The following is a 27,824-nucleotide window of genomic DNA, read 5'->3' as shown; positions in this document are numbered from 1 at the left end:
TCATTGGCCGTAAAGCATTTTGGGAAATCCCGATATTGTGAAAATGTATAAATATAAATCTTTCTGTCTTTGATGAGGTACCAATGGATTTGCAATATATTAATCATCTGATCACAGGGTTCTCCCAATCCCAATCTCACCCTCAGCCATTCCCATTCATTCCTGATCTTTAGAATCCAGACACCACACCTTGATGTCAGTCCATTCTCCATCCATCGGAATTCAAGGGGACAATATACTGATGGCATGATCCGGACCGCCAGTTCCCTGGATTACTGGAGCAGCAACATGCTAACAGCAGCAACTTGCTAAGGTCCGTTCGACAGCACTTTCCAAACCCATGACCCATCTAGAAGGATAAGGGCAGCAGGTACCTGGGAACACCACCTCCTGGAGGTTCCCCTCCAAGTCACTCATCATCCTGACTTGGAAATATATCGCCGTTCCTTCACTGTCACAGGGTCGCAATCCTGGAACTCCCTCCCTAACAGCACTGTGGGTGTACCTACACTACATGGACAGCAGGGGTTTAAGAAGGCAGCTCACCACCACCTTCTCAAGGGCAACTAGAGATGGGCAATAAATGCTGGTCTAGCAATGCCCAGATCATGCGAAAGAATTTTTTAAAAATGCACTAAACATTATCACTCTTGGCAATGAAAGACACAAGCACGACCTACATCAGGAGAGACCAGGCACTGCTATGTGAGGTACTCACAGAAAGGGGGGTGTAATGGTATGGGGGACATGGGCACTTTAACTATCATGGGTGGTTCTCTCAAGGAAACGGAGATTGCAAAACTATCCGGGATAGCGAGACAATCTGCCCTTTTACGCTATGGGCATCGGAATTCTGTAACAGCAAGGAAATCCCCCCTTCCTCTGCCCCCACCCCCTGCACACTGACATATAATGAACGCCAGGAAAACTGGGATCAGTGACACAACTCAAATGTTTAAATAGGGGAGGTGATGGCCTACTGGTATTATCACTAGACTATTAATCCAGGAAATCAGTGAATGTTCTGGGGTCCCGGGTTCGAATCCCGCCACGGTAGGTAGTGGAATTTGAATTGAATGAAAAGACCATCTGGGATTAAGAATCTACTGATGACCATGGAACCATTGTTGATTGTCTGACAAATCCATCTGGTTCACTAACGTCCTTTAGGGAAGAAAATCTGCCGTCCTGACCTGGTCTGGCCTACATATGACTCCAGAGCAATGTGGTTGGCTCTCAACTGCCCTCCAAGCACAACTCGGGATGGGCAATAAATGCTGGCCAGCCAGCAACGCCCATGTCCCACAAATGAATGAAAAAAAGTAATGATGATTCTAGCAACTTCAGTGGGATCAGTGACAGGTCATTGGGAGAGAGGTGGTTGGGTGTACAGAGACACCAAACTGGGTTCCATGAACCCTGAGAGGGCATCACCATGCCAACGGCGTTTTGTACAGGGTGGCAGGGGAGGGGGTGTCCTACCTTTCGGCTGCGAGGCCCGAGAAATGTTTCTCGAACATTCATCAGAATATCTTTTCCACTTTTCCACCGTGTTCTCTAGAACTTCAACTGACACCCTCTGAAAGAAAGGAATCAGAGCAGAAGATTACAACCGTTTCCAAGGTGGTGCCTTCGTCTAGAAAGGAGGAACCGCATGGAGTGGGGTACACAGTAACATGAGGCATCACTGATAGACTGAACCCAGTGCAAACATGGACTTCCTAAAGACCATTCTCATTCTTTTCCAGTACTCTAGAATAGGATAGAATCACTATAGGACAGAAGAGGCCATTCAGCCCATCTAGTCTGCACTGACCCTCCGAAAGAGCACCCGAGCCAAGCCCAATCTCTCGCTCTATCCCCTTAACCCTGGGCATTTAGCATGGCCAATCCACCTAACCTGCACAGCTTTAAACACTAAGGGAAAATTTCCCATGACCAATCCACCTAACCTGCACATTTTTGGACACTAAGGGAAATTTAGCCTGGCCAATTGACCTAAGCCACATAGCTTTGGACAATAAAGGGCAGTTTACTATGTCCAAACCACCTAACCTGCACATCTTTAGACTGTGGAAGGAAACCGGAGCATCTGGAGGAAACCCACACAGACACGGGGAGAATGTGCAAACTCCACACTGAGGCCAGAATCGAGCCTGGGTCCCTGACCCTGTGAGGCAGCAGTGCCAACCACTGTGCCACCACGCTGCCCTCTCAAGTGGGGAGAGGGAAGGTATGAATTTAAACTTAGTCAATTGTTAGGATGTTGAAGGGACTTTTGATGTCCCTTCACTGTCACTGGATCCAAAATCCTGGAACTCCCTCCCTAACAGCACTGTGGATGTACCTACTGGGACTGCAGCGGTTCAAGAAGTCAGCTCACCACCATCTTCTCAAGGGGCAATTAGAGATGGGTAATAAATGCTGGCCTAGCCAGCGACACACACATCCCGTGAAGGACAAATGTGATATACACATGGGTTGCGGACTCTCTACCACATCAACTCATTCAGATGATGTCGGATTCCAATTCCCCCCCTTCCCACCCTGCATTCTCTCTCTCTCTCTCTCTCTCGCTCTCTCTCATTTGAACCTTATCGAGTCTCCTGTAACTAAAGGCTGAACATTTCTCTATCCCTGCTCAGCGCACGAGCAGCGGGAGACAGGCACCACCTGGGACAGACTGGGAGAAACACAGCCAGGCTGCTCCCAGGACAAAGCTGACACTCTGATGAGGAAAAGCAGAGTACGCACAGTGAACTGATATTAATCCCTCTGAGCCAGCAGGGGATTAATATTTCACAACTGCTCCATGATATATTGTACGCAGTCTGAATCTGCGGGCTGCGCACTTGCGGAGAGCGTCCCCGGGGGGAAGGCGGGGATCAGGATATTGAATTTGATGATCAGCCACGATCAAAATGAATAGTGGGGCAGGCTTGAAGGGCCGAATGGCCTCCTCCTGCTTCTAGTTTCTATGAGCACCGACACCGTCTCTGGGTCACAGAGGACTGTCTCATTATAAAGATGGCAATCATGGTGGGTTGTTGTGTCTTTTGAGTCAAAACATTCGAGCAGTTAATAAGCACCAACCTGAAATATTAACTCTTGTTACCCTCTGCAGAAATGCTGACAGAATTGCAGAGCAAGTTCCAGCATTATTGCAGCATCTTGCTTTTGTAGCATATAACCCAGGCAGACACTCCAGTGCAGTACTGAGGGAGTGCTGCACTGTCAGAGGTGCTGTCGAGCAGTGGCGGATTAACCATTAGGCTGAGTAGGGGAAGGGAGGGGGGCCCCGAGAGCAAAACAAATATTGGTTTAACCCTTTTAAGGGTGAATAAATTTTCATAACGATACCCCGTGGGTGAATTAATATAACAAATACCTATAAATAGAGGAGCTTCACCCCCGGACTTGTACTACATGCAAATAAATACAAAATAAATGCAACAAAGAGTTTATTGTCATGCTATAACATGTATACATACTTATGTTAGTGCGTACTTAGTTACATATAGTACTTTTTTCAACATTCACCCTTACATAGTATTAGCCCCACACCACGGCACGATGATGGTCACTGCACGAGGTGTATCATAAGAACATAAGAAATAGGAGCAGGAGTAGGCCATCTAGCCCCTCGAGCCTGCCCCGCCATTCAATAAGATCATGGCTGATCTGACGTGGATCAGTACCACTTACCCGCCTGATCCCCATAACCCTTAATTCCCTTACCGATCAGGAATCCATCCATCAGCGCTTTAAACATATTCAGCGAGGTAGCCTCCACCACCTCAGTGGGCAGAGAATTCCAGAGATTCACCACCCTCTGGGAGAAGAAGTTCCTCCTCAACTCTGTCTTAAACCGACCCCCCTTTATTTTGAGGTTGTGTCCTCTCGTTTTAACTTCCTTACTAAGTGGAAAGAATCTCTCCGCCTCCACCCTATCCAGCCCCCGCATTATCTTATAAGTCTCCATAAGATCCCCCCTCATCCTTCTAAACTCCAACGAGTACAAACCCAATCTCCTCAGCCTCTCCTCATAATCCAAACCCCTCATCTCCGGTATCAACCTGGTGAACCTTCTCTGCACTCCCTCCAATGCCAATATATCCTTCCTCATATAAGGGGACCAATACTGCACACAGTATTCCAGCTGCGGCCTCACCAATGCCCTGTATCCAAATACATACATTTGCTTTAGAATTCATCTGTCCTTAATGATCACTAACTGAGCGTTCATTTTCGGCACTGAAGAGGATCAAAATCTATTTGCGCTCAGCAATGAGCGATGAGAAACTTAAGTCATCTGGCACTCAGGCACATTGAATCAGACAAGCTTCGATCTGTTGATTTACATGCTGCTATCGACACTTTTGTAAACCAAAAAACACAGAAGCTTTTTAAAGTACAAATGTAAAGAAAATGAAAAATAAATGAATAAAAGGGCTGTGACTGATTCATATAACTTTATGATATTATACATGTAGCACATTATACATAGTACAACGATATAAGTTATCTAACGTCACTTTATTCTATTCAACGAAGGATGGGGCAGGGGGCAAGGTCAGGGGGCCTTACTAACGCTTAGCCTAGGGGTCCGGGTGGTAGTTAATCCACCACTGCTGTCGAGGCATTAAAACCGAGGCCCTGTCTGCTCTGTTGTGTGGACTTCAAATCCTTTTAATTTGGTTTTCCGGTCCTGGAAAATCCCCCGCCGCAGTGTCTCTCAATCTGTTCCCCATCAAATCCTGAAAATCTTGACCTATTCACCTTCCAAGTTTCAGGGAATGCAGCACTAGAGCACTGGCCAGCGTGAGCTTGCCTCTCCGAATGTGAGGCCTGGACTGCAGACTCATAGAAAGAGTTTTTTTGCTCTACAGTCGGTTAGAGTTTTCCAGGTCAGTTTCATTTTTCTCCCTCAACTCTCCACGATGTTTCAGACAAATGCCGGCCTTGCCAGCTATGCCCAAAAGTGGATATTAACGAACGGACCCATTGAGAGGGGGCCCTGATGGCACCTTGCATTGGCATGTACACGTCAGCTGGTATTGGGGGAAATCGTCAGACACAGCTCACTCAACACAGTCCAAAACCACAAGTTTACAAGCCACCGGGGGCTGCTTTCCAGCATCATCAATTAGGTAAAGTAAAGTTCATTTATTAGTGTCACAAGGAGGCTTACATTCACACTGCAATTAAGTTACTGTGAAAATCCCCTAGTCGCCACACTCCGGTGCCTGTTTGGGTACACTGAGGGAGAGTTTAGAATGGCCAATCCATCTAACCCATACATTTTTCAGACTGTGGGAGGAAACCCGGAGCACCCGGAGGAAACCCACGCAGACACGGGGAGAACGTGCAGACTCCGCACAGACAGTGACCCCAAGCCGGGAATCGAACCCGGATCCCTGGTGTTGTGAGACTTCTTGCTGTGAGACAGCAGTGTTAACCACTGTGCCAGCGTGATGGAATGGCAAGTAGGATTGTCATTGGGCTAGTAATCTGAGGACCCAGAGTAATGCTCTGGGGGCCCAGGTTCAAATCCCGCCACGGCTGTTGGTGGAATTTAAATTCAATAAAAATCTGGAATTAAAAGTCTAATGGTGAAACCGTTCCTCCCACTCCCAAAGAAACCAGCCACCCTCATCCTGGTTTGACTTGTAGGTGACTCCAGATTTACAGCAATACCCTGGATGAGCACTTAGAATCATAGAAACCCTACAGTACAGAAGGAGGCCATTTGGCCCATCGAGTCTGTACCGACCACAGTCTCACCCAGGGCCTGTTCCCGTAACCCCATGCAATTACCCTGCTAATCCCCCTGACACTAGGGTCAATTTAGCACAGCCAATCCACCTAACCCACACATAGAAACATAGAAAAACTACAGCACAAAACAGGCCCTTCGGCCCCACAAGTTGTGCCGAACATATCCCTACCTTTTAGGCCTACCTATAACCCGCCATCCTATTAAGTCCCATGTACTCATCCAGGAGTCTCTTAAAAGACCCTATTGAGTTTGCCTCCACCACCACTGATGGCAGCTGACTCCACTCACCCACCACCCTCTGTGTGAAAAACCTACCCCTAACATCTCCCCTGTACCTACCCCCCAGCACCTTAAACCTCTGTCCTCTCGTAGCAGTCATTTCCACCCTGGGAAAAAGCCTCTGAGAGTCCACCCGATCTATGTCTCTCAACATCTTATACACCTCTATTAGGTCTCCTCTCATCCTACGTCTCTCCAAGGAGAAAAGACCAAGCTCCCTCAGCCTATCCTCATAAGACATGCCACTCAATCCAGGCAACATCCTTGTAAATCTCCTCTGCACCCTTTCAATCTTTGGACTGTGGGAGGAAACCGGAGCACCCGGAGGAAACCCACGCAGACACGGGGAGAATGTGCAGACTCCACACAGACAGTGACCCAAGGCTGGAATTGAACCTGGGACCCTGGCACTGTGAGGCAGCAGTGCTAGCCACACTGTGCCACCGTGCCGCACTTGGCACGTCATAACATTCAAGGCTATGGGCTAAGTGCTGGTAAATGGGATTAGGTGGGAGGTCAGGTGTTTCTTGTGTTTGTTGCAGACTCGATGGGCTGGAGGGCCTCTACTGCACTGTGTGATTCTCTGAAATGGCCTAACAAAGTCATTCAGTTCACGGACAAATGGATAGGGCAATAAATGCTGGCCCGACCACGTCAAGTAAATAAAGAAAATAAATGCAAGTTGCATACCCAACCTGGGCAGCTTCGGGTTGAGGTTCTTACCTGAAAATTCATAGACAAAGCTACAAGGAGAATAAGGAATCGCGCCTGTGACATGCCTCTGCTGTGCTGCCAAAAACCATGGGTGCGAGTGGGACCTCCAGCAATGTTCAACGCTCACACGGAGTGGCCACGGATACCAGAGCTGTTAACACCACCTCCTGAAACAAAGAGGTCGCAAGTCAATCAGCCAATCACAGGCAAACTCTATCCATACAGGATACCAAAGCAACCAGCCGTGGTGACACCGGCTGTACCACAACACACAGTTAATTCAACAGATAAACTTGCAGCAATTCTGGAATGTTTAATGGGAGGGATGATCCATAGATGAGGGAGAAGGGGAGATGCGGGGGGGGGGGGGGTGACAATTATAGAACAGCTTAGAAAGAGGCCATTCATCCATTGGATCTGTGCTGGCTCTTTCAAAGAGCAATCCATTTAGTTCCTGTTCTTTCCTCACATCTCTTCAGCACAACCTCAGGCTAAAGGGACGATCCTTTAAAACAGAGATGAGGAAGAATTTCTTCAGCCAGAGACTGGTGAATCTGTGGAACTCTTTGCCGCAGAAGGCTGTGGAGGCCGGGTCATTGAGTGTCTTTAAGACAGAGATAGAAAGGTTCTTGATTAATAAGGGGATCAGGGGTTATGGGGAAAAGGCAGAAGAATGGGGATGAGAAAAATATCAGCCATGATTGAATGGCGGAGCAGACTCGATGGGCCGAGTGGCCTAATTCTGCTCCTATGTCTTTCCCCGTCCTCGTGATTCAGGACTGGGAGACTTCCCAGATCCTGGAGGCAGGCGGCAGACAGGGCACATGTTGGTGATGTCTGTTTCCATTGCTCGTTTTTCTCTGGAATGAGTCACAGGCCTGAAGCCAGGATCGTGATGAATGGCAGAGCAGCCTCGAAGGGCCAAATGGCCTCCTCCTGTGTAAGCTACAGTTTGAGGGGCATTGCTCTGCGTCATGACCAGGCATCACTCCTGCTCTTACCGCCAACCAGTTGGTATGATTTGCAGGTTGGCAAACAATCCTGTTTGGGGGCTGTGTTATAAAGACACCTTCTGTGGCCATCGAGTCCTGGACCGGAATGTTCCAGCCCTTTACGCTTGCGGGATCCTCTGTCCCGCTGATGTGATTTCCATGGCTCACCGGCCATTACTGCCGGGGAAAGCCTCGGCGGCGCTGGAGAGGGTGGTGGTGGTAGGGATTTGGAAAATTCCCATCCTGGAGTGGGACACAAAGCCGGATTTTCCGGCTCGGCAGCAAGGACACTGCCCACTGTGCCACCCGCTTCACGCATTTCACCAACTCCTTTACTGATAAATCTGCTTCCAGGACAATTCCAGGCAGCACATTCCTGATCATAACAGCTCGCCACGGAGAAAGTATGTTTTCCCAATGTCAAGTATTGTTCTTTTAACATAGAAACTAGAAGCAGGAGGAGGCCATTCGGCCCTTCGAGCCTGCTCCACCGTTCATTTTGATCATGGCTGATCATCAAATTCAATATCCTGAACCCCCCTCCCCCCCTATATCCCTCGATCCCTTTAGCCCCTAGAGCTGTATCTAATTTCTTCTTGAAATCAGACAACATTTTGGCCTCAACTACATTCTGTGGGAGTGAATTCCACACATTCACCGCCCTCTGGGTGAAGAAATTTCTCCTCATCTCAGTTCTAAAAGGTTTACCCCTTATCCTCAAACTATGACCCCTAGTTCTGGACTCCCCCACCATCGGGAACATTCTTTCTGAATCTACCTTGTTTAACCCTGTTAGAATTTTATAAGTTTCTATGAGATCCCCTCTCACTCTTCTAAACTCCAGTGAATATAATCCTAACGAACTTAGTCGCTCCTCATATGACGGACCTGTCATCCCAGGAACCAGCCTGGTAAACCTTCGCTATACTCCCTCTATAGCAAGGGCATCCTTCCTCAGATAAGGAGACCAAAACTACACACAATACTCCAGATGTGGCCTCACCAACACCCTGTACAATTGCAGCAAAACATCCCTATCCCTATACTCAAATCCTCTCGCTGTGAAGGCCAACATACCATTTGCCTTCTTTACTGCCTGCTGTACCTGCGCGCTTACTTTCAGCGAACGAGGGCTCCAAGTGAGTATTCACCTCTCTCAATCTACACCCATTCAAGTAATAATCTGCCTCCCTATTATTGCTACCAAAATGCATAACCTCACATTTATCCACATTATACAGCGTCTGCCATGCGGATGCCCACTTACTCAGCCTGTCCAAATCACTGAAGATTCTCTGCATCCTCCTCACAGCTTACCCTCCCACCCAACTTTGTATCATCTGCAAATACATTCAGTTCCTTCTTCCAGATTATTAATACATAATGTGAACAGTTGGGGTCCTTACCTTAGAGAGGTAATTGGAGTAGGAGGGAGGTATTTGGAGATTGTAAACATTGGCTACGTGGCCTGTTTCAGCGTTCCTGATTCTACATAATTAAACCGGAGTCCAAGTTGTGAAAGTAAAGCTAAATACTGCGGATACTGCAGTCTGAAACTAGAACAGAGGGGAAAACTCAACAAGCCGGCATCAGGAGAGAAAGAGAGTAGCAGTTTTTTGTTGTGGTTACATTCTTCCTCCTCTCAGTTCTGACGAAGAGTCTATGACTCGAAACGTTGGCTCTGCTTCTCTCCTGATAGATGCTGGCAAGACCAGCTGAGTTTTTCCAGCGTCCTTTGTTCTTGGTCCAAATTGTAATGTTGTTGTGACATCTTAGCGGACGCCCTGGCCACAATGTTACGGCTGTTCAAGGATTTTCCCATCCTGCCGCGATGAACGGAGGTTTGGCTGCCTGCCAATTTTTTCGACCTCGCTGCAGCGGGAGCCTGGCATGGACGGCCGGTAAGATTGCACCCACAATATTTTGACACGGTGTAATCGGCACCCCTGTGATCCTACGTGGTATGATCTGTCCACCCCCCAACCCCCAGTGATCCTACATGGTATGAACTGCCCTCTGCCCCGCCCTGTGTGCGCGAGAGAAACTCCCCGCCTTCAGGGGAGAGTGCGACGGAGTGAAGTCACAAACACAAACTTAATTCAGAACTTTCTTAAAACACACTTCATTCTCAGTTAGCACATGACCATCAGGGGGAATTCCTGTCATCTTATCAAACAAACATTAACAGGTTACAGCGAGTCTTGAATGAGGATATGACATGTTCAAACAGGCAGAATCTGCATCATCCACTGGGCTGCGGTCAGGCATTGTTAGCTCACGGCCCATTGGATAAGGAAGGACCCATGGTCTGGAAGACAATACTTGTTATGTCCTGTTACTAGTCATCATTCCTCCTGCAGTACCAGGTGATCAGATACAAGGCTGTATATGTGTGTGTGCGTGTGCGTGTGCGTGTGCTTGCATATGTGTGTGTGCCATTAGTGTGTGTGTGTGTGCCATTAGTGTGTGCGTGCATTAGTGTGTATGTACGTGTGTGTGCGTGCGTTAGTGTATGCGTATGTGCGTGTGTGCATGCGTTAGTGTGCGTGTGTGTGCACATGTGTATGTGCGTGTGTGTGTTAGTGCATCCATATGTGCGTGCGTGCGGACGGGTGATGCTGGAACAAGCCACCCAAGGGGAATGGGAGCAAGTCTGAGCACTGGACAATGCAAAGTTGTAGAAAAGGTGGCACAGTGGTTAGCACTGCTGCCTCCCAGTGCCAGGGACCCGAGTTCAATTCTGGTCTGTGCGGAGTTTGCACATTCTCCCCGTGTCTGCGTGGGTTTTCTCCAGTTTCCTCCCACACTCCAAAGATGAGCAGGTTAGGTAGATTGGCCATGCTAAATTAACCCTTAGTGTCAGGGGATTGACAATGCAAATACGTGAGGTTACAGGAATGGGGCCTGGGTGGGATTGTGGTCAGTCCAGACTCGATGGGCTGAATGGCCTCCTTCTGCACTATAGGGATTCTATGATTCTAAGCAAAATCTACGGCCCCTCCGCTATGTCTGTGTGTAAATGGAGTCTTGCCTTCTCCATGACAACGGTGACACCATTCCAGCAGCACAGCATCAGCTGTAAGGAACTTTGGGATGTCTTCCGGCTGCAAAAGGCGCTATAGAAATGCAAGTTATTTATTCATCTTGTTCAGTTTTACACAACAAGCTGCCGCTGGTATCAGCGACAGGGTCTGTGGCCTCACAAAGTCCAGGGCGGTCAGAGATATCTGCCTCTGGGGAAATTCCACCCTCAGAGATAAAACCGTGACACAAGGAGGACAGCAAACTCCCCACTTGCTGCTGAAGACACTGCGATTTCCTTCAGCAGGAATGCTGCTTTGACCTCTGCCCCTTCTCACTCGCGAGGGCGAATCACAGCCAAGGGGCAGCGTGCATTCTGATAAAGTTGCTGCACCAATCGCCGGTAAGTCACAGAATAGTTACGGTGAAGAAGGAGGCCATTTGGCCCATCCTGCCTGCACCGGCTCTCCAGGCGAACATCGTGATTTACCGCCATTCCCCTGCAGGTTGTCTCCATTCAAGTCATCATCTCACGCCCTCTCGAATGCCTCGATTGAACCTGCCTCCACCTCACTTCCAGGCAGTGCATTCCAGACCCCCAGCCACTCGCTGTGTGAAGAAACCTTCTCTCCCACCACATTTCCTTCTTTTGCAAATCACTTTAAATCTGTGCCCTCTTGTTCTTGATCCTGTTACAAACAGGATCTACGCTGTCCAGTTCCCTCATGATCTTGAGCATCTCTATCAAATCTCCTCACCGCCTTCTTCTCCCCAAGGAGAACAATCCCAAACCTCTCCAATCCATCCTCATAACTGAAGTTTCTCATCCCTGCAACCATTCCTGTGAACCTCTTCTGCGCTCCCTCCAGTATCCAAAGGTGTGCGGGTTAGGTGCTAAATTGCCCCTTTGTGTCAGGGGGATTAGCTAGGGTAAATGCGTGGGGTTATGGGGATAGGGCCTGGGTGGGATTGTGGTCGGCGCAGACTCGATGGGCCGAATGGCCTCCTTCTGCACTGTGGGGATGCTATGATTCCATGATATGTTCACATTCTTCCTATCGTGTGGAGCCTAGAACCGGGATTTTCCAGCCGCACTCACCCCAAAACCGGAAAACCCCACCCGAGATCAACAGACCTTTGCGTGGTCCGCCCCTCGGCCGCTCCAATCGCTGTGGCGGGCGGGACAGGAAAACTCCCCTCACTATTCCAGCTGAGGTCCCACGAGTGTCTTGTTTAAGTTCAGCCAGTGGCTGTTTAATTGCCCCGATTGCATTGCCTTCTTCGCCAGGTAGGTTGCTATCACCTCTGTGTGTTAACAGGATTAAAACCAGTCAGTGAAGCAGGAACAAAGGCCCAGAACTTCCCTGGGCTGACAGAGTTAATGATCTTTTTCAATCTCACAGCTTCTGTCCCGTCCCAGCTATCTCCTATTTATTTGCTCCTTTGATAATCCATTAAACTAATTAACAAATAAACTAATTAAGGAATTGAATGCCCCTTAAAGGGGCACTGTCACAAAACAAAACTTTAAATTCAACTGTTGTTTCTGGAGCTGATGATGTATTCCGGCCCTTGTGGCACCCACCCAGTTGCACAAGGCCTCAAGCGCACTGGCGGGTACTGCGTGTTCTCTCGCCAGGACCACCCGGGCGCAAGGGTGGAGGTGGAAGAGGGGCAGACAGTCAGGTCCAGCGACCCCCTGCATGGCCTGCTCCCTGGACCAATCAGTGGCCTAGGAGCAGACCCATGAGGAGCTCTTCCGATCTCCCACCCTCGCCAAACCTGTTGGCCAAAGATCAGGAGCGCAGCCAGAACCTGGGAGCAGCCCCTCACATCCCCGATTTATACCTGCTCAAATACCCACCGCCCGCTTCTGTTAACAATCCCAATGTAATGGAGAAGACATTGATACGGTGTGCCCACCGACTGAGCAAACACGAGGAGGTGGGAGTACATTGGGAAGCCAGTCTGAGGTTTTTATTGTAGTGTCCCATCCCCTTCCACCGCCCCCCCAACCCCCTCTGCCCCCCACCCCCCCCCCCACACCTCCCCCCCCCCCCCCCCCTCCCCACCGCCCCCACCCCCCCACTACCCCCCTCCCCCCACACTCCCATTTCCAGAGCCTGGAAGATACCCACAAGGCTGGGAGAATTCTGTACACTGAGTGGAGTTATATTATTCATTCCACCGATGGACAGAACACTCAATTTAACCACCCTGTTTTAAACAGGGGCTGGACCGTTACTCTTTTTAAAAAAATATTGACCTCAGTTTTAATCTTTATTCATCATAGAATCCCTACAGTGCGGAAGGAGGCCATTCGGCCCATCGAGTCTGCACTGATCACAATCCCCGTAACCCCACACATTTACCCTGCTAATCCCCTTGATACTAAGGATCAATTTAGCATGGCCAATCCGCTTAACCCGCACATCTTTGGAGTGTGGGAGGAAACCGGAGCACCCGGAGGAAACCCACGCAGACACGGGGAGAACGTGCAGACTCCGCACAGACAGTGTCCCGGGGCCGGAATTGAACCTGGGTCCTTGGCGCTGTGAGGCAGCAGTGCTAATCTAACAAGACTTGTTCACCATGACAACCACCATCAATCCGGGATACTTAACTTCCTTTCCTTGTCTCACCATCTTACCCCTGATAAAGACTGACATCGGAAATTTTTCCTGATTTTTCCCTTTCAGATGCCGGATGACCTGCTTCTTCCTGCTTTCTGATTTTCAATGTGGCTGGTTCGAGTCCAGCTGGAGCACTGGCTCCGATTCTCAGCATTGCGCCATTAGAAAAGGTCGCAGAGAGGACACAGAGGGAGATTTATTCAAATTTTTTAATGTGGGCGTCGCTGGCTGGGCCAACATTTATTGCCCATCCCTAACTGCCCTTCATTTCAGAGGGCATTTGAGACTCAACCGCATTGTTTCATAGAATCCCTACAGCCATTCGGCCCATCGAGTCTGCACCAGCCACAATCCCACTCAGCCCCTATCCCCATAACCCCATGCATTTACCCTAGCTAGTCCCCCTGACACTAGGGTCGATTTAGCATGGCCAGTCCACCTAACCCTGCACATCTTTGGACTGTGGGAGGAAACTGGAGCACCCAGAGGAAACCCACGCAGGCACGGGGAGAATGTACAAACTCACAGACAGTGACCCGAGGTGGGAATTGAACCCGGGTCCCTGGCGCTGTGAGGCAGCAGCGCTAACCACTGTGCCACCGTGCCACCCTGATTGTTGTGGATCTGGAGTCACATGTAGGCCAGACGGGTAAGTTCTGGTTCCCTAAAGGACAGAGTGAATCAGATGAGTTTCGACAACCATCGACGATGGCTTCATGGTCATCAGCAGACATTTAATTCCAGATTATTTTAATGGGAGTCGGGTCGAGGGATTCCAGTTACAAGGAGAGAGCAGAGAAACTGGAAACGTGCTCCTCCGGCAGAGAACGTTGAGATTTGCTCAAGGTTTTCAAAGTCGTGAAGATTTATGTTTGTCTAAATAAAGAGAAATTGTTTCCACTGGCGGAAGAGTCGGTGACCAATGGACACAGAGGATTGCCAGAAAAAAATGAGCAGTGAGATAAGGAGGGATTGTTTTATTGAGGAACTGGTTTTGCTCTGGAGTGCGCCACCTGGAGAGATGGTGGAAGCAGATTCATCTGTAACTCTCAGAAAAGAATTGGATAAGTAATTGACAGGGGGTCAGGGGGCTGAGTATTCGCAAGGCTATGACGAAAGCTGAGGAGAATTAATTGGATAGCTCTTTCCAAGAGCTAGAATTGGGATGATGGGCTGAGTGGCCTCATTCCGTTCCATATAAGAAATAGAAGCAGGTGTAGGCCGTACATCCCCTTGAGTCAGCTCCACCATTCAATCTAAAGGTTGAACTTTTAGATTAACTCCACTTTCACACCCTGTCCTCCAGAGCCCTTGATTTTCTTACGATTCCAAACATCTATCAATCTTAGGTTAAATATATTGAATGATTTGAACATCCACTGTCCTCGGAGGAAGAGGGTTCCAAAGATTCACCACCCTCTGATTTGATTTGATTTATTATTGTCACATGTATTAGCATACAGTGAAAAGTATTGTTCCTTGCGCGCTATGCAGACAAAGCATACCATTCATAGAGAAGGAAAGGAGAGAGTGCAGAATGTAGTGTTACAGTCATAACTAGGGTGTAGAGAAGGATCAACTTAAAACAAGGTAAGTCCATTCAGAAGTCTGATGGCAGCAGGGAAGAAGCTGTTCTTGAGTCGGTTGGCACGTGACCTCAGACTTTTGTATCTTTTTCCTGACGGAAGAAGGTGGAAGAGAGAATGTCCGGGGTGCGTGGGGTCCTTGATTATGCTGGCTGCTTTTCCAAGGCAGCGGGAAGTGTAGACAGAGTCAATGGATGGAGGGCTTTTTCTAACTGTTTTCTTGTTTTCCCAACTGCCTACTGTACCTGTACGTTAACCTCCAGTGATTCAGGCACAAGTCATGTACTGTGTCCTCCAAATTTCAACATTCAATCCTCTCTTGCCTTTTAAAACATCTTCTTTTCCATGGGTTTCCTCCGGGTGCTCCGGTTTCCTCTGACAGTTCGAAAGACGTGTTGGTTAGGTGCATTGGCCATGCTAAACTCTCCCTCAGTGTACCCGGACAGGCGCCGGAGTGTGGCAACTAGGGGATTTTCACAGTAACTTCATTGCAGTGTTAATGTAAGCCTACTTGTGACATTAATATATAAACTTTAAACTTCTCCCTAGTAAAGTCGATAGAGATACAAAGGGGTCCAGAGGGGCAATCTTTTCACACAGAGGGTGTCTGGAACAAGCTGCCAGAGATAGTAGTAGAGGCGGGTACAATTTTGTCTTTTAAAAAGCGTTTAGACAGTTACACGGGTAAGATGGGTATAGAGGGATATGGGCCAAATGCGGGCAATTGGGACTAGCTTAGTGGTTTAAAAAAGGGGTGGTATGGACAGGTTGGGCTGAAGGGCCTGTTTCCATGCTGTAAACCTCTATGACTCTATAATTTCTCACATCCCCACAGTATATTGCGTTTACCACCTGCTTAGAACCATAGAAAATTACAGCTCAGAAACAGGCCTTTTGGCCCTTCTTGTCTGTGCCGAACCATTTTTTGCCTAGTCCCACCGACCTGCACTTGGACCATATCCCTCCACACCCCTCTCATCCATGAACCCGTCCAAGTTTTTCTTAAATGTTAAAGACACTTATACAGACACTTTGGCAGTTTCCATCCCTTGCAGCCTCTTTGCTTCCTCTGTGGCCTTATATAAACCAATAAAAATTACCTTGACAGTGTTAGCCTTGTAATTAAGATGTCCTCAGCATGTAATCAAGCAGATGCCAATTGCAGTGATGGCTGGAGTCCCTGTGTGTGCCGTCCTGCCTGCAGATTTTACTTACAGGTGGTTTAGTCATTTTCTGTCAATTAAAATGCTTCACAGCAGCCAGGGGACAACAGATGGAGCACGCTCCCAGCCCAAGCTGCTTCTTGCTGGGAAGTTCATGGTCTGCCTTAATCGCACAAGCAACGGGTCAATTAGTTTATGCTGTTAGCCAAACCTCAGAGCCCGCTCTCCGTCACTGTTCAGTGTCAGGATTGCGGGCGGGTTTTGTTCCCCCTGCTGTTTACTTGTTGCAATTCCCTCGCCGCGAAGCAGCCCTTTTGGTGGAGTTTGTATCTCCTGTCATTCCTGACAAATTTCTGGGCCAATGGAGCAGAACCTGGTGACAGTTGGCTCCACCATCATGTGACAGGAAGAGAAAGGTGAAGGTTTTAGTGGCTGGGTCAAGGGAATATAATTTGGCAATCTGATACAAAACGGACAGAGTATAAAACTGCCTGTTAAAGCAGCTAATAGTTGGGCTGGTGTGTGTTGTGTATATTCACACAGTGAATATAAAAAAACAACCCTCAAGCTAAGGCTGTTATATACAGAACACTATAAACAGGCCATGACTTAATAAAAGAACAATATGCACTAGACGGAAGGTTGAATTTTTGTTTTAATAACATTGAATCATTGAATAATAGAATCCCTACAGTGCAGAAGGAGGCCATTCAGCCCATTGAGTCTGCACTGACTCTCTGAGAGAGCATCCCACCCAGGTCTTCCACACGTACCTCGCTTATCCTCGTGACCTACAGATCTTGGGACACTAAGGGGCAATGGAACATGGCCAATCCACATCTTTGGAGTGTGGGAGGAAACCGGAGCACCCGGAGGAAACCCACGCAGACACGGGGAGAACGTGTAGGCTTGGCACAGACAGTGACCCAAGCCGGGAATCAAACCCGGGTCCCTGGCGCTGTGAGGCAGCAGTGCTAATCACTGTGCCACCGTGCCACCCCACTGGTGTAGCTAACTCTTCACATTTGCTGCCCAGATAAGAAGTAGCGGCCTCCATGTCAGGGGAAGATCCCAGTTCATGTACCTCGGAAACAGAAGATGCCCACAAGCCCGCCACACAAATTAAATGGAGTGTTAGGGAGTGAGGGTGGAGGGGATCGGGGTGGCGCCAGTCTTTGAGGATGGATAAAGTGAAAGTTCAAAAGGCCTCTATTATCTTGGTGTGACTGAAAGAGAGTAAAATCACATCGGAATTCCGATAGATGCAAGAGTCACAAATGTTATAATGTAACCAATAACGTGTTGCGAGGGTCAGCTGACCCGGTAGACAATGTAACCAATGGCAACTTGATGTGGTGGTCAGCTGACCAGCTGGCCCGGTATAAATAGAAAGCAGGTGGGGCTTGCGGGTGGTATTTGTGTGGCCCAAGTGTTGGGGGAATGAAGGTTCTTTATTAAACCTTTCTTTCACTTACTTTGGGAAGTTAGTTCTTCGATTGGTTGATAACTGGAGAATCCTCACTGCCGGGTGAACAGGAGCAGAGACAAAAGAAGTTACTGCTGAGAAGTCCCGGGGAACACAATAGCGAGCATCGGCCACATCTACGGTGTGGGATAACTCCAGGGATGATTGTGTTGGACCTATCCAAGACTTATGGTGCGACACCTTCGCAATCCCCGTGTGCGTTTGCGACGCCGTTGCTGTCTTGAGTGTGTGTGTGTGTGTGTGTGACACTGTTGCAATCTCGAGTGTGAGGCATTGCCAATGTGCAGAGAAATCTTTTTTTAGAAAGAATGTTAAAATTGATAACCTCACGATGGGAAACAGTAGGAGTTGAGTAAGGCCAAAGTACAATAGTGGACATAAATAGGCAGAGTCGAGATAACAGCATAGGAATTAATGATATGCTCAATGTAAAACTCATACAAGGGTGTTGAAAAACAAGGAAAAAAAGTTAAATATTGTGAGAAAAGCAAGCGGTGCAACGGGCACAGCAGAGATTGGTCATTAAATGCTAATCCTCTGTAAAAATAACCCCGTGTAGCATTAGGAATAGAGAGAGTGAATTAAAGCAGAAATTCAGCTCCAAGTTTACCACGCACATTAAGAGAGCTGGCTCCAAGCTGGGTGTAAATGCAGCTTAATGTTCCGCACTGTGGGGTGTTCAGAAAGAGCAGGGAAAGTGGATAAAGCAGAGGCAGGGGCAAGGTACACTAGTTAACAGCAAGGCTGCCTGGGCAGTGAAAACACTCTGGGTAAAATTAAGAAGCAGAAAAGGATTGAAGAATCTGGTGAGAGTTGTCTACAGGTCTTGTGACAGCAGTGTCATATAGAAACTAGAAGCAGGAGGAGGCCATTTGGCCCTTCAAGCCTGCTCCGCCATTCATTCTGATCATGGCTGATCATCAAATTCAATATCCTGATCCCCCCTTCCTCCCATATCCTTTGATCCCTTTAGCCCCAAGAGCAATATCTAATTTCTTCTTGAAATCACACAATGTTTTGGCCTCAACTACTTTCTGTGGGAGTGAATTCCACACATTTGCCACCCTCTGGGTGAAGAAATTTCTCCTCACCTCAGTCCTAAAAGGTTTACCCCTTATCCTCAAACTATGACCCCTAGTTCTGGACTCCCCCACCATTGGGAACATCCTTTCTGAACCTACCCTTTCTAACCCTGTTAGAATTTTATAAGTTTCTATGAGATCCCCTCTCGCTCTTCTAAACTCCAGTGAATATAATCCTAACCGATTTAGTCTCTCCTCATATGACAAACCTGCCATCCCAGGAATCAATCTGGAAAACCTTCACTGTACTCCCTCTATAGCAAGGACATCCTTCCTCAGATAAGGACGCCAAAACACAATACTCCAGATGTGGCCTCACCAATGCCCAATGCAATTGCAGCAAAACATCCTTATCCCTATACTCAAATCCTCTCACTATAAAGGGCAACATACTATTTGCCTTCTTTACTGCCTGCTGTTCCTGCATGTTTACTTTCAATGATGAACTAGGACACCAAAGTCTCGTTGAGTATCCACCTCTCTCAATTTACACCCATTCAAGTAATAACCTGTCTTCATATTATCGTGACCAAAGTGGATAACCTCACATTTCTTCACATTATACTGCATCTGCCATGCAGATGCCCACACACTCAGCCTGTCCAAATCACGCTGAAGATTCTCTGCATCCTCCTCACAGCTCACCCTCCCATCCAACTTTGTATCATCTGCAAATTTGGAGATAATACATTCAGTTCCCATTTCCAAATCATTAATATATAATCTGAACAGTTGGAGTCCTAGCACAGATCCCTGCGGAACCCCACTAGTCACTGACTGCCAATCAGAAAAAGACCCTACTTATGCCAGCTCTTTGCTCCCAATCTGCTAACCAGCTTTCTATCCATCTCAAGACATTACCTGCAATCGCATGTGCTTTAACTTTACATTGTAGTCCGTTATGTGAGACCTTGTCGAAAGCCTTCTGAAAGTCTAAATAAACCACATCCACTGGTTCTCCTCAGTCAACTCTACTAGTTCCATCCTCAAAAAATTCCAATAGATTCGTCAAGCTAAATTGTCCCTTAGCATATCTAATGTCCTTTAGGGAAGGAAATCTGCCATCCTTACCCGGTCTGGCCTACATGTGACTCCAGAGCCACAGCAATGTGGTTGATTCTTAACTGCCCTCTGAAATGGCCTAGCAAGCCACTCAGTTGTAACAATCACTAAAAAGTCTCAACAAAGAAATGAAACCAGACGGACCACCTGGGATCGACCTTGGCACTGGAAAAGGCAATGGCAAAACAAATAGTCCTGACGATTCTGCAAAGTCCTCCTTACTAACATCTGGGGGCTAGTGCCAACATTGGGAGAGTTGTCTCACAGACTAGTCAAGCAACGGCCTGACAAAGTCATTCTCACGGAATCATACCTTACAGATAACCACCACCATTACCATCCCTGGATATGTCCTGTTCCACCGGCAGGACAGACCCAGCAGAGGTGGTGGCACAGTGGTATACAGTCAGGAGGGAGTTGCCCTGGGAGTCCTTAACATCATCTCTGGACGCCATGAAGTCTCATGACTTCAGGTTAAACATGGGCAAGGAAACCTCTTACTGGTTAGCACATACCGTCCATACCATTGGTGGTGAAGGAGCCAACAAGAGGAAATAACATACTTGATCTCATCCTTACCAATCTGCCAGCTGCAGATGCATCTGTCCATGACACTATCAGTAAGACTGACCACTGCACAGTCCTTGTGGAGACGAAGTCCCACCTTCACATTGAGAATAACCTCCATCGTGTTGTGTGGCATTATCACCGTGCTAAATGGGACAGACTTCGAACCGATCCAGCAACTCAAGACTGGGCATCCATGAGGCACTGTACTTGCAGCGGAATTGTACTCCAGCACAATCTGCAACCTTATGGCCCGGCATATCCTCCACTCAACCATTACCATCAAGCCAGGGGATCAACCCTGGTTCAATGGAGAGTGCAGAAGAGTATGCCAGGAGCAGCACCAGGCATACCTAAAAATGAGGCGTCAACCTGGTGAAGCTGCCAAACAGGGCTACTTGCATGCCAAATGGCATAAACAGCAAGTGACAGACAGAGTTAAACGTTCCCACAACCAACGGATCAGATCTAAGCTCTGCAGTCCTGCCACATCCAGTCGAGAATGGTGGTGGACAATTAAACAACTCATTGGAGGAGGAGGCTCCACAAATATCCCCATCCTCAATGATGGAGGAGCCCAGCACATCAGTGCAAAAGAAAAGGCTGAAGCATTTGTAGCAATCTTCAGCCAGAAGTGCCGAGTGGATGATCCATCTCGGCCTCTTTCAGTGGTCCCCAGCTTCTCGGATGTCAGTCTCCAGCCAATTCGATTCACTCCATGTGATACCAAGAAACGGTTGGAGGCACTGGATACTGCAAAGGCAATGGGCCTTGATAACATAACGGCAATGGTACTGAACACTTGTCCTCCAGAATTTGCCGCTCCCCTAACCAAGCTTTTCCAGTACAGTTACAACACTGGCATCCACCCAACAATGTGGAAAATTGCCCAGGTATGTCCTGTACTGTACACAAAAAGCAGGACAAATCCAACCCAGCCAATTACCGCTCAATCAGTCTACTCTCGATCATACAGTAAAGTGATGGAAGGGGTCATCAACAGTGCTATCAAGCAGCACCATTCGCGACTCCTCAGATACTGAAGCAGTCCATGTTCAAACATCCACTCCCTCCACCACCGACGCTCAGTAGCAGCAGTGTGTACTATCTACAAGATGCACTGCAGCACTTCACCAAAGATCCTTAGGCAGCACCTTCCAAACCCACAACCACTTCCATCTAGAAGGACAAGGGCAGCAGATACATGGGAACACCACCACCTGCAAGTTCCCCTCCAAGCCACTCACCATCCTGACTTGGAAATATATCGCCGTTCCTTCACAGTCGTTGGAATTCTGGAATCCTGGAATTCCCTCCCTAACGGCATTGTGGGTCAACCCACAGAACATGGACTGCAGCGATTCAAGAAGGCGGTTCACCACCACCTTCTCAAGGGCAATTAGGGATGGGCAATAAATGCTGGCCAGCCAGCGACGCCCATGTCCCACGAATGAATGAATAGATGTAAAGGGTTAGGGGGATTAATGAGGTAAATGTGGGGTGTGGGCCTGGGTAGGATGCTCTGTCGGAGAGTCGGTGTAGATTCGATGGGCCGATAGGCCTCCTTTTGTACTATAGGGATTCTGTGCAAGTGTGGCCAGGGCAATTTTCTGAAACAATATCTTTTAGAATTGACACAGGGCATACTAGATTCGGTAATGAGTAACCAACTAGAACAAATTAGTAATCTGACAGTAAGGGAGCATCTGGCAAGCAGAGACCATAACGCCACAGAGTTTGAGGTTAAATCTGCAAAGGAGAAATACCGCAGACAAACCAAGGTTATAAAGAGAAGTGAGGATGACTTTGAAGGAATGTGATATGAGTTGAGCATGGTAAGCTGGGCTGGGCTGTTAAATAATGAACAAGCATCTCAAATACAACACAAAAAACAAACAGATCTGACAGCTAGTATTTGTAAAAGCTTCGACACAATCTACCACAGGTATACATTCCTCGAAGACACAAACACCCAAAGGGAAAGGTAAATTAGCCGTGATTAATGAACGAAGTTTAAGATTGCATTAGACTAGAGGAAGCGGTTTGGAAGCAGGCCAGAAACTGTGGCAAACCAGAGAGCTGAGATAATATCGAATCCAGCAATGGAGGACCAAGAAACCGAGTAAGAAAGGGAAAAGAGAAAATGCCTGCAAACTAACGAGGAACACAACGGCGAACTGGAAAAGCTTCTTTAGGTACGTGAAAGGAACAGATTAGACTATAAGACAAAGGACCAGAAGCAGGCCATTCAGCCCATCAAGTTGCTCCACCATCCAATGACTGATCCGATGTGATTGGCATGGTGGTTAGCACTGCTGCCTCACAGCGCCAGGGACCCGGGTTCAATTCCCGGCTTGGGTCACTTCTGCGTGGAGTTTGCACATTCTCCCCGTGTCTGCGTGGGTTTCCTCCGGGTGCTCCGGTTTCCTCCCACAGTCCAAAGGTGTGCGGGTTAGGTGGATTGGCCATTCTAAATTGCCAATTGAGCACTTGAGACACTGAAACACCATCAGCGCCCATTCAGTAACCACTCTTCAACTTCACTTTAAACCTAAAGTTTATTTACTAATGTCACAAGTAGGCTTACATTAACACTGCAATGAAGTTACTGTGAAAATCCCCCAGTCGCCACGCTCCGGCAACTGTTCGGGTACATTGAGGGAGAATTTAGCATGGTTAATGCACCTAACCAGCACGTCTTTCGGACTGTGGGAGGAAACCGGAGCACCCGGAGGAAACCCACGCAGACACGGGGAGAATGTGCAGACTCCACACAGACAGTGACCCAAGCCAGGAATCGAACCCAGGTCCCTGGAGCTGTGAGGCAGCAGTGCTAACCACTGTGCCCCGTCTTTAGTGAAGGGTTTTAGGATAATTCTGAGGTCTGATACAAGTCCCTTAAGCGCACACTTTCAAACTATCCAGTTGGAAATGTCATTTCAGAATCCTATCTTGCTATGACAGTGATTATCAAATGGCTTTATTCGGAAACTGACCAGGAATCTCATTTCACTGAAGGAATAAGCTTCTCCCCCCAGCAGTGCACACTGAGAGGTGGTGGTGTATCATCACTGCACCAGAGACCCAGGGTAATGCTCTGGGGACACGGGCTTGAATCCCACCACAGCAGATGGTGAAATTTAAATTAAAATCTGGAATTAAAATTCTAATGACAACCATCAAACCAATTTCAAGAACAAAGAACAAAGAAAATTACAGCACAGGAGCAGGCTCTTCGGCCCTCCAAGCCTGCACCAACCATGCTGCCTGACTGAACTAAAGCCCCCTACCCTTCCGGGGACCATATCCCTCTATTCACATCCTATTCATGTATTTGTCAAGACGCCCCTTAGAAGTCACTACCGTATCTGCTTCCACTACCTCCCCCGGCAGTGAGTTCCAGGCACTCTTTTTTTTAAACTATTATTCAATTTATAAATTAATCTCAATGATGTAAAAACCCATCTGGGTTCATGAATGCTCTTTAGGGAAGGAAATCTACCATCCTTACCAGGTCTGGCCTACATGTGACTCCCAGAGCCACAGCAATGTGGTTGTCTGGGGAATGGAGGGAAGTTAGGGATGAGCGTTAATGTCGGCCCAGCCAACGATGCGCCCACGTCCCATGAATGAATCAAAAAAATGGGAATTCTGGCACAGATTCGGCAGGCCTCCCTCATCCTGAGATTGTCCAACCTCAGGAAATCCTGCAAACCCCCCTGTGCCCTCCTTGTGGAGGTAGCCCGAGGTGGGAGACAAATTTGGAATATGAACCCTTTAAATCTCTATATCCCGAACAGGCCACCGGGGACTTGCCACATCCTGCTAACTGGATGGTCGCCTCCGCCAGATTCACCAAATTCCTTACCCACATCAAAATATCACCTCCAATCCCTCTCCTCTGTGATAAAGACAAAATCCTGCGGATGCTGGAATCCAAAACATAAACAGAAAGGGCTGGAAAATCATAGCAGGTCTGTGGAGAGAGAGTAGGGTCATCCAGACTTGAAACGTTGGCTCTATTCTCTCCCCACAGATGCTGTCAGACAAAGAACAAAGAAGAACCAGGAACAAAGAAAATTACAGCACAGGAACAGGCCCTTCGGCCCTCCAAGCCCGCACTGACCATGCTGCCTGACTTAACTAAAACCCCCTACCCTCCCAGGGACCATATCCCTCTATTCCCATCCTATTCATGTATTTGTCAAGACGCCCCTTAAAACTCACTACCGTATCCGCTTCCACTACCTCCCCCGGCAACGAGTTCCAGGCACCCACCACCCTCGGTGTAAAAAATCTGCCTCGTACATCTCCTTTAAACCTTGCCCCTCGCACCTTAAACCCGCGCCCCCTAGTAATTGACTCTTCCACCCTGGGAAAAAGCTTCTGACTATCCACTCTGTCCATGCCCCTCATAATCTTGTAGACTTCTATCAGGTCACCCCTTAGACCTGCTGAGATTTTCCAGCATTTTCGATGTTTGTCCTCTCTTCTGTTACTCTGATCCTGACAGTGATATGCATCACAACTGGAATGTGGGTTCCTGATTTGCATCAGGCAATCCTGACTCAGGTGTAGCCTGGTAAAGCTTCGTCCGCTTCATCGAAACATTCTCCCTAATCCCAAACTCAAAGAATACCTTGTACCCTACAAAGGTCTCACACAAAAGCCATCTCTGAACGAGGGTCCCCGTTCACTGTGTTAGCCTTGGTTCAGGGTGTAGCTCTCTCAGTTTGAAGTCAGAAGGTGGTAGGTGGCACGGTGGTTAGCACTGCTGCCTCACAGCACCAGGTTCAATTCCTGGCTTGGGTTACTGTCCATGCGGAGTCTGCACATTCTCCCCGAGTCTGCGTGGGTTTCCTCCGGGTGCTCCAGTTTCCCCCCCCCACAGTCCAAAGATGTGCGGGTTAGGTGGATTGGCCATGCTAAATTGCCCCTTAGTGTCAGGGGGGACCAGCTAGGGTAAATGCATGGGGTTATGGGGATAGGACCTGGGTGGGATTGTGGTCGGTGCAGACTTGATGGGCTGAATGGCCTCCTTCTGCACTGTCGGATTCTATGAAGATTCAAGTCCCATAGCAGAAATCTAGGCTGACAGTACTGAAGATTGAGGGAGCGCTGCACAGTCGGAGTAGGTGATTTGTTAGGCCCAGGGTCTGTCTGTCGTCCTGGGAAGATACAAAACATCCGAGAGGAGCAGGGGAGGTCTCCTTGGTGCCCTGGCCAGTATTTATCCCTCAAGCAATATCACTAAAAATATTATCTGTTCGTTATCACATTGCTGTTTGCGGGAGCTTGTTATTCACAAATTGCCTGCTTTGTTTTCTATGTTACAACAGTGATTTCATTGGCTGTAAAGCGCCTTGGGGTGTCTTGCGGATGTTTCAGAAATGTGACTTCTACCAAAAAGCTGTGAATGCCCCAACAATTCGAGCTTTCGAGGCTGAGATTGATGGATCTCTCCAGGATAAAGCCATCGAGGGATATGGAGCATGGGTTGGTCATTGAGTTTGAGCTACACATTAGCATTGATCTATTTCAATTGTAAAGCAGGTGCAAGAGGCTGAATGGCCCCCCTATTTTTCTATGTAGACTGTATTGTATACTCACACCACAATCACCTAACAGCACCCTCATTCAACAGCCAGGATTTCACCCTCTTTTTAGTCAAGCAGCAATGAGATCTAAATTCACCCTCTCTCTCTACCCCAGGGGTGATGAGATCTCGATTCACCCTCTCTCTCTACCCCAGGGGTGATGAGATCTCGATTCACCCTCTCTCTCTACCCCAGGGACAATGAGATCTCGATTCATCCTCTCTCTCTACCCCAGGGACAATGAGATCTCGATTCATCCTCTCTCTCTACCCCAGGGGCAATGAGATCTCGATTCACCCTCTCTCTCTACCCCAGGGACAATGAGATCTCGATTCATCCTCTCTCTCTACCCCAGGGGCAATGAGATCTCGATTCATCCTCTCTCTCTACCCCAGGGGCAATGAGATCTCGATTCATCCTCTCTCTCTACCCCGAGAGCAATGAAATCTCGATTCATCCTCTCTCTCTACCCCGGGGGCAATGAGATCTCAATTCACCCTCTCTCTCTCTACGCCAAGGGCAATGGGATCTCGATTCACCCTCTCTCTCTACCCCAGGGACAATGAGATCTCGATTCACCCTCTCTCTCTATCCCAGGGGTAATGAGATCTCGATTCACCCTCTCTCTCTATCCCAGGGGTAATGAGATCTCGATTCACCCTCTCTCTCTACCCCGGGGGCAATGAGATCCTGATTCACGCTCTCTCTCTACCCCAGGGGCACTGAGATCTTGATTCACCCTCTCTCTCTACCCCAGGGGTAATGAAGTCTCGATTCACCCTCTCTCTCTGACCCGGGGGCAATGAGTGCTCCAAGAGCAGCAATCTGTTGGGAGATTGCTAACGGAATCATGGTTTTCTTTCGCTGTGTAGCTCGGGTTGATTCGCTGACTGAAGGAGCTCAGGCTGACACTCCTGTTATGCTGCCTGGGTCTGACTGGGTTGAGTGGAATAGGGCTTTGCAGCACGGGAAAAACAAAGTGGCAGCGGCTGGCTGTGTGAAGCTGTGTATATTAGAGTATTGCATTTCAACAGTATTAAGTGCTGCCTCTGAGAGCAACACAGCAAACTTGTCAAATAAATCCACTTGTTTGTGAGATGAAAGTCTCCTGACAGAGGCGATGTGCCAGGATGGAATGTTAGCCGGTGCGGCTGGTTTCTGGGGCCAACGAGGTGCCGGGTGTTAAAGAGAAAACTTGCCGATGATGGATTGTGACCCACTTTCTTTTCAAAACAACCCCGGCCTTTTAAAGAAGAAAAACTCATCGGCAGGCGGATCGGTGAGCTGTCAGTGTCCTTAGACCTCCACTGGAATCCGCCTCTGTTTTATATCCTAAAGAGAGACGCTATGCAGCGAGTGTGAGGGGGCGGGAGGCTTGAGGCAACTGAAAGCGCCGGGTGCACCAGGTACACGGTACCTACTCTTGCAACTCGGCCAACGTTGTCTACCTGATACGCTGCAGGAAAGGATGTCCTGAGGCATGGTACATTGGGGAGACCATGCAGACGCTACGACAACGGATGAATGAACACCGCTCGACAATCACCAGGCAAGACTGTTCTCTTCCTGTTGGGGAACACTTCAGCGGTCACGGGCATTCGGCTTCTGATCTTCGGGCCAGCGTTCTCCAAGGCGGCCTTCACGACACATGACAGCGCAGAGTCGCTGAGCAGAGGCTGATAGCCAAGTTCCGCACACATGATGACGGCCTCAACTGGGATCTTGGGTTCATGTCACACTATCTGTAACCCCCACAACTTGCCTGGACTTGCAAAATCTCACTAACTGTCCTGTCTGGAGACAATACACATCTCTTTAACCTGTGCTTAACGCTCTCTCCACTCACATTGTCTGTACCTTTCA

At 48.3% G+C, this 27,824-nt stretch overlaps 1 protein-coding gene across 6 annotated transcripts in view; it reads right to left on the bottom strand.

Annotated features, from left to right (window-relative positions):
- Positions 1-27,824, bottom strand: part of gcgra (glucagon receptor a) — a 132,737-nt gene that overhangs the window by 25,569 nt on the left and 79,344 nt on the right. For all 6 annotated transcript variants that reach the window (XM_078225748.1, XM_078225752.1, XM_078225747.1 and 3 more), the window contains 2 exons: positions 6,782-6,939; positions 1,483-1,579 (listed from right to left, as the gene is read on the bottom strand). In XM_078225748.1, the coding sequence (XP_078081874.1) occupies positions 1,483-1,579; positions 6,782-6,835 (151 nt within the window). In that variant the 5' untranslated portion in view covers positions 6,836-6,939. The remainder of the gene's footprint in view (positions 1-1,482; positions 1,580-6,781; positions 6,940-27,824) is intronic.

This window comes from Mustelus asterias, chromosome 12, assembly GCF_964213995.1.
Source record: "Mustelus asterias chromosome 12, sMusAst1.hap1.1, whole genome shotgun sequence".
In the NCBI taxonomy this organism is placed as follows: Eukaryota; Metazoa; Chordata; class Chondrichthyes; order Carcharhiniformes; family Triakidae; genus Mustelus; species Mustelus asterias.
This window is presented reverse-complemented; position numbering and strand designations above follow the sequence as displayed.